Here is a 7634-nt window from a genome sequence, read left to right as displayed (position 1 = left end):
TTTATATTATTAATATTTAAACCTTAGATGAGGTACCTTGTCAACAAATAAGCAATTTCCCCTTGGGATCAATAAAGTATCTTCTATTCTATTCTGAAAGAACCTTTGCTGAAAATAATAGGTATAAAATTAATATCGATATGAGGACTCATTTTCATTTTCATATCGGTGCATCCTTAATGAAATGTGCTCTGAAGGCAAATCAGTTTTTGAAATAATCAGAAAAAGAAACATTTCCTTCAAAATTAAAGCATGGTTTCTATGGCAACTATCCTAAACATTCTTGAAGTGTTTCCTTGTCAGAGTACAGGACTACAAAGAGAAGAAAACAACCTGCTTTGTTCCTGTTCATTTCTGTTTGTTGAACAGCTGCAGAGGTCGGAACCCAAGTTGGTTTCAGGCAGCTACTGCGTGTTTAATTCTGCGTGTGTGTCGTCCATCAGTGTGTGAGTGAACTCTGGGTGTGGGTCCCAGTAGGCCAGCAGGTCACTGAAGTCTGGCTCTCTGCCGGTCATGCCGTGCTGCATCAGCGGGTTGTAATGTGTGTGTCTGTCACTGGTCTGTCCAGGTGAGCTGCTGCTAGTGTGTGTGGTGTTAGGTGTGATGGTGAAGCTAACCAGAGGGCAACGAGGAACTGGCTCAGTCCAGAAACTTAGTGGTAGGTGCCTGTTGATCATTGGCTGGACCCTGAGTCGACCCAGGCCGCTGTGATTGAACAGGTCAGCCAGGGGCCCCAAACCGCTGCGTCTTGGGTTGTCATCTGGAGCCACCACACCGTTCACCTGCTCCTCTGGAGTCTCCGCACCTGCGATCCTCAGCAGGTCGTCATAGTAACGCAGCCGACCGCTGCTCACCACGGAGACAGAGTCGTCATAGATGTCACAAGTTTCTTGATCCGCAGAGGAGCGGCCAAAATACCGCTGGACGTCATGACTGATGAGGTCAGCGAACCTCAACAACTGACTGGTCACATCCAGAACATTCTGAGCAGGATTCACAATGAACTGATCCAAGCATTCCTCTTCTTCTTCTTCCTCCTCCTCCTCTTCATCTTGATCTTCTTCATCTTCTCGTTCCTGTGGCTTCTCCCTCATCTGACAACCTTCATCCTTCTTGTATGGAGAGTGCAAGAAAGTGTGGAAGTAGGCAGGAGCCGGGATCTGAATGTGGAAATTCCTGATAACTCCTGTGGCCATGTCACCTCCAGACCTGTAGAGGTCAAAACAGGAAGAAAAGAAAAAGTATAAGGATATAGGAGGCATAAAACACTACAATGGGTGTAAAAGTTTTCTTACCTTGGAGCTGGATTTGATTGCGTGTAGTGAGTGTCCTGGAGGAGAGGGCCCGGGTCCTGTGTGTGAGCTGATGAGTGACAGTGGTCTCTGTTTTTATACCGCAGCTGACATGTGTCTTCTGTCGGACCGGGGCACCTTCCTAAAACAAATATTTGCGTACCGGATCGGTCAGACTCACTCTGTTTACTCCATCACCGGGCAACCAGGGAGGACATCCAAGCTTAATGGGGGCTCTGCTAAGTGACCATGGAGAGTTTTTACACACGTGTACACAAGCTCATCATTGCTCTTTCCGTTCCTGTTATCAGGCTAGTTAAAAGATAAAAGAGCGTGAAATTCAATCACCCGCTGTGTTGATTTCTAAAGGGGGTCGAGAGGAGGCTGGGGGTGGTCACTGTGTTCACCCAGACCCTTGTTTGACCTTGAAAACTACACTGTGACACTGCACAGTCTGCTCAGATTCAGACTTCCTGAAACATGACATTCCACCAATACTTTTTATGTGCAAACTCAATTTCTTTCATGTGTTTTTAACCTTTTCTGGCCTTACTGGAAGTATATAAGAATTACAAGACTGCATATAATTCTAAAAATTAAGCTTTAAGTCAGAAACAGCCTACAGAGAAACTTGGCCTTGCAGTGAAGCAGTAATTAGTTGCCATTTGTGGTTTAATGCTGAATCATCAAATAAAGCAGTGAAAGGACAATGTGGACAACTTCCTAAAAGAGCTCGAACATCTAATGATTTTTGCTAAAGTAGTCTCGGCTTTTAAACTTTTCACACTTTTTTCCATGTCAACCACAAACTTCAGTATAGTTTAACAGGGTTTGGTGCAATAGACTGTAGATGTGTGTCTGCTTCAATTAAACTGAACAGATTTTTTTTAGGTCCATTAACAGGATTCTGAAGAACTTGATTCCTCTGCTGATTAAATCTTGCAGAGAAGGTTTGATAGATATTTCCAGACCTGTGTAACATTGTGCATATGAGCATGGTGTGTGTGTGGGTGTGTGTGTGCATGTTATCAGCATATCCAGACTCCTCTGGTCTTGCCTGTCATCAGTATCCAGGCTTCTGTGTTGATTTTAGGACTAAAGATCAATAGCTGCAATATGTCAGCACTTGAGAGCCTAACAAAGAATTGCACACCTTTTTAGGCACACAAGCACCTAAACACACATGGACACACACTCAAAAAACTGTCAGATTTGGTTTTTACTTCATGGTTACAGGAAAGAAATATAATATATTTTAAGACAAATGTTGATTAACCACAGACTGGCGGGCTGTCCAGGGTGACCCCGCCTCTCGCCCGGAACGTTAGCTGGAGATAGGCACCAGCACCCCTCCTGACCCCACTAAAGGACAAGGGTGTAAAGAAAATGGATGGATGGATGTTGATTAACCAATCCATTCCATGCTGTACAAGATGTCTTTTTTGTTTATATACATTAATATGCAAGAGTCATGAGCCATATTTCTTTGTATGAAATATGGCTCATGACTTTATAGCTAAAGTCACAACTCTTTAGCTATAAACTTTAATATCTAGCACAAAGGAAGATATGATACTACAGAAAATATGTAATTTTTCAACTAATGAAACATTTAAGCAGTAGAAATAAAAAGAAAATAAAACAACCACCAGGTTCTCTCTGAAGATGTCATGACAGACTGGATATTTATTTCATTATCTTATGATGGCTCCTCAGCAAATGAAACACGTTACACACACAGTTGGTGATCATTATATACATAAGGTAAATTATGGAAAATCAGTATATTAAATGTTTTTAACCATTTTATGGTCGACATACAGACAGGAGGAACTTGCTCCCATAGAACGGCAGCCAGCAGTTAGTGAGAGGTTGCGCAATCCAAAGTGAGGCTCAGCTCACTGCTGCTTCACTTCTGAGCATTTCAATGGGAAACTGCGAAAATTCAACGATTTTTAAGAAAAAAATAATCAAAATTAGTTAAGCTAAATGAAAAATAGTTTATTAGTACAAACCACAGATTGAAAATAGCAATACAAGTTATCTTATACATTATTCTTCCATTATGCCTGCCTCAGGGGAGGATCGCACGCCACTGATGGTGTTGTCAAAGTAGTAGCATAATTAACCTACTCCCCACTATTATATATTTTTTAAATTAAAACTTTTTACTTACCTCGTGCACTAGCTGCTTTGAACATGGGGCACAGCTGCTGCCAAGCACATAGATGCAGACACGCAAAAAAAGGGTATACTAAAAATGGTCAGGCCAAAGTTGGTGGGGACACGTCTCCCAGTCCTTCAGAATGTTACGCCCGGACTTGTTACTACTGCAAACTGTCTTCCTTTTAGATTTAATTTTTTGACTCCTCTCTGTAAAAGTGCACACAGTGTACAAGTTCTTTGCATCCCGTTCCATTTAGTTTTTTTTAGGTACAATTCTGAAGTTATCTCCAGTGCCCTGTTTCAGAAAGCAGGATAAGTGAAAATTCTGAGTAAGTTCTGTGCATATCCTGGGTTTTCCATTTCAGAAAGTTGTGCATCAGTTATCCGGAGTCAACTTACTACCACAACGTACTCCGTGAACCATCCCTGCTCGGCAGCAGGATTGTTTGAACAAATCCTGTTTTAGCTGAAACCTGGCACAAGGAAAGCGTCAGAAATGAAATGTTCTTTTCTGTGGGAGGCTGTACATGTTGGACAGTAGATATGGGGTAATTGAAATAAAGACCATTGTTCAAGTACAAAACCTTGCTTTTATTTTCTATGATCAAAACTGCAAAACATCTAGAAAAATATACAACAAATGCTTCACCTCTCACAACATTTAACATCTGAAAATTGGAAAATAAAATAAAAGTAATATTCACATTTTCCCCTCTGTTGATAAAAGAACATTCATTTTTATTTCCTTTCTTTTATATTAGGCATTTGCAAGTATTAAGGTCTGCTGTTCTGGTTTTCGGATTCAGACATCTCCACAGTAGCCGGAGTCGTTGGAGAGCTGGGAGTTGGAGCTGCGATTAGATGAAGAGTTCCATATGTCCAGGTTCATGTGTGGCCCGAACGGGTTGAAGCTGGAGTACTGGATGGGTCGGTAGGTTCCCTCCGGCTCTCGGGTGAATGGGGAGTGTGGAGGTGTGACAGGGGTGATGGGAGACATGGGGGACACTGGGACTGATCGCTCAGCTGGGAAGTGAGTCTGCGGGGTCCAGATGGAGCCAAACAGACCAGACATGGGAGAGAGGCTGCGGGTCCCCGAGAAATACGGCTGTGAAGGAGAGAAAAGGAAAGACGTTAGACTTTTGGTTTTGCTTAAAGCTAAACCCTCAATGTGTGCCCCATTCTCCATTATGCAATGGCATAATAGGGCCAATGTAGAGAGACAAAAAAAGAAAAGTAAATTTCCACAAAAAAACAAAACAACAAAAAAAACGAACAACTGAAAATTTGAGTTTTTCCAAGCAAACTTTCAACTTTTTAAGGCCAAAAAGTAAAAACTTTTTTCTAGAAATTTTCCGAGATTTTTTTGCCAGAAGTGTGGTCCTTCTTTTCCTATCTACAATGGCCATTGTATCTTTATTCTAAAATATTTGTTTACAGAAGAAAAGATATTGTGGCGTGAACTTAGACCTGTCACAATACATTTTGCTGGATGATAAATTGTTCCAGAAGTTATTGGCAAAAATTATATTGTTGTTTTGAGATAATTGCAAGAAAATATTCTAAAAGATAACCTTAAATTCTAATGAACATTTAACACTTGAACAAGAAGACATTTTAAATATCCAAAATAAATAAACAAAACATAGTTAATTTTGAAGTCTTTGTAAACAAAACTGTCCTTCAAAAATTGGCCAGTAGAGACCAAAGAACCAAACTAAAGACTTTTATGATCCAGTTTTTGGTGGAAAGAGGAAAAAAAAGAGAAACGATAAATCATGCCAATGGAAATTATTGGGTTTGTTTTAATTTATCATTCCATTAATTGATTTATTGATTATTGTGACAGGCGTAGCAGTAATGAACAGGTGACAGAAGTATATAAAAGTGGTACAGTGATCCCTCGCTATAACGCAGTTCACCTTTCGTGGTCTTGCTGCTTCGCGGATTTTTTTGTGTGCAGTTTTATTCACAGTGCATTGTGTTCTGCGTCCTGATTGGCTAAAATATACGTAATACAGACTGGCCATTCAGGAGATGGAAACTGAAACTTTGAATGCCAGCTGAAAAAAACTGTGGCCAGAGGCTCTGCCGTAGATACAACTGTGAATCTTGCAAAGCAGCTTGGAGGAAACGCTTTAATGACACGACTCTGGATCACATTAATGCTGTGATTGATGCACACGCACATCCGCTGATCTGAAAACAGGTTTTGTTCTTTGGTTTCGATGTAGAGTATTTAATTATGCTGTGTAATAGTTGTAAAAAAATAAAGGTAACTACTTCGCGGATTTCATTTATCGCAGGTTATTTTCAGAACACAACCCCCGCGAAAAACGAGGGATCACTGTATCATCTAAATTTAGCGAGATAGACTTTTTTTCTTTTACTAGTTTTAGAACTAGTAAAATAAAAACAAAAACTGTAAATATTTTCCCAGGTTTTCTGCACATTTATGCAAAAATTCCAGACTTTACCAAACGTCTGAGTTTAAATCCTTTGTGCCCACTTTAAAAACTAAAACCAAAGCATCTCTATAGATTTTAAGTTCATATTTGTATCATGAAACAGCTGAACTTTAAGATGGTGACTCTGCTTTGTCAAAATGGTTAAGAGAAATGTTTTCATGCACAGGAGAAGTTTTTACTACTGTCAGGACAACTTAAATATAGGAGGAAAGAAAAAAAAAACCATAACCATACATATCTTGGTCAATTTTGAAATCATCATTCTTATTGTTTAGCAGGATTACCCATCCAGATTGAAAACGTCTTGCTTTCACTGCATTAAGAGAACAAAGCAAGACCATAAATGCAAAACAGAATCTGGACAAATAAATGTGCCATCTTTGTTTGCTAAGATTATGTAACACATTTGACTTAATACCTATTTTTTAAGATCTTCACTTTCTGATGACTGATCAGAACTAGGAAAACTTTCTGAGTCTGATATATGGACAACTGACCTGCACAGCTTTAATTGTTTTGAGTCAAAATGGAAATCTGATTTATTGTACAGTGTTATTGACTTGTCCAATTGTGAAAGTGTGTGATTCTTTGGTCTCAACGGTATTTGCAGCATCACAGTTTAATTTGCAGGGAATATTTATTTTTAGCTGAACAATTACAGCAGACACAAATGTACACAAGATGTCACCTTGCTCCCCACACATGCTGCTGAGTTCCAAGTGGAAGGAGATTCCTGAGGCTGCTCATTACTCCAGCTGCTCTGACTGCCATTGACGTTCTGCCCCCCCTGATTGGGGAAACCACTCTGAAAAGGTCCATTACCTGGAAAATGTTTCAAATAAACAAGTTGAAGATCAAACCCATAAAAAAACATATTCAAGTGGTTTGAAAACACTTAAGGAAGTTAAATGGGGGGAATGAAAGACTGGAATTCAGATATTAGGAGCTGATACCAGTGTAGCTGCAGGGACTGTTGCAATGACTGTTGGCACTGCTCCAAGTGAAGCTGCAAAATAAGCAAACATTGAAGCCATTTTAATATTTACATAAAACTGCAATCACCGTGTTAATACACAAAGCACATTATTCAGAAAACATAACCAAACTTTTTACATCAGTAACTAAAAACTTCCTCAACTCATCCATTAATATGCTTGTCACAATAACACATTTTACTGTATGATAAATTGTCCCAAAAATGACATTGGTAAATGATAAAATTGTTGTTTACAGATCATTTTCAAGAAATTAAAAATTTACTTGCATATTTATAATGCAAGTTCTCTTTCTCAAGAACTAATAAACATTAATTTTGTGCTGAACACTCCACACTGGAAATGGAAGACATTATAAATATCCAAAATAAACCCAACAACCAAAAACAATACATAAAAAGGAAATAAAAATCACGCACAAGCAAGACCATAAATAAAATGCATGAAGTCTCTATAAACAAAGCTGCCCTTCAAATAAACATGGTTGTAAATTAATCAATAGTTTAACAAAAGAAGTATTGAAACTAGAGATGTGCCGATCAGGTTTTTTCCTGCCGATACCGATATCGATCACCCATGAGGGCCGATCGTCGATACCGATCACATAATAATAATTATTATTTTTTTTATCATAAACACTACTGGTTACATGTTGTGGAAAAAGGAACCATTAATTCACCTTAATTTAGACAAAAACTTGTTTTTAATAACTTTTT

At 39.0% G+C, this 7634-nt stretch overlaps 1 protein-coding gene across 1 annotated transcript in view; it reads right to left on the bottom strand.

Annotated features, from left to right (window-relative positions):
* Positions 1-4032: 4032 nt before the first annotated feature.
* The window catches only part of LOC103132158 (transmembrane protein 131-like), a gene marked incomplete at its 5' end in the record, with an annotated part of 22801 nt that continues 19199 nt past the window's right edge, over positions 4033-7634 (bottom strand). The window contains 3 exons of the mRNA XM_016667183.1: positions 4033-4563; positions 6612-6745; positions 6877-6959. Of these exons, the coding sequence (XP_016522669.1) occupies positions 4261-4563; positions 6612-6745; positions 6877-6959 (520 nt within the window). The remainder of the gene's footprint in view (positions 4564-6611; positions 6746-6876; positions 6960-7634) is intronic.

Source organism: Poecilia formosa, unplaced genomic scaffold (genome assembly GCF_000485575.1).
Source record: "Poecilia formosa unplaced genomic scaffold, Poecilia_formosa-5.1.2 Scaffold938, whole genome shotgun sequence".
Lineage (NCBI taxonomy): Eukaryota > Metazoa > Chordata > Actinopteri > Cyprinodontiformes > Poeciliidae > Poecilia > Poecilia formosa.
The sequence above is the reverse complement of the archived record's forward strand: the minus strand, read 5'-3'. Positions and strand labels throughout refer to the sequence as shown.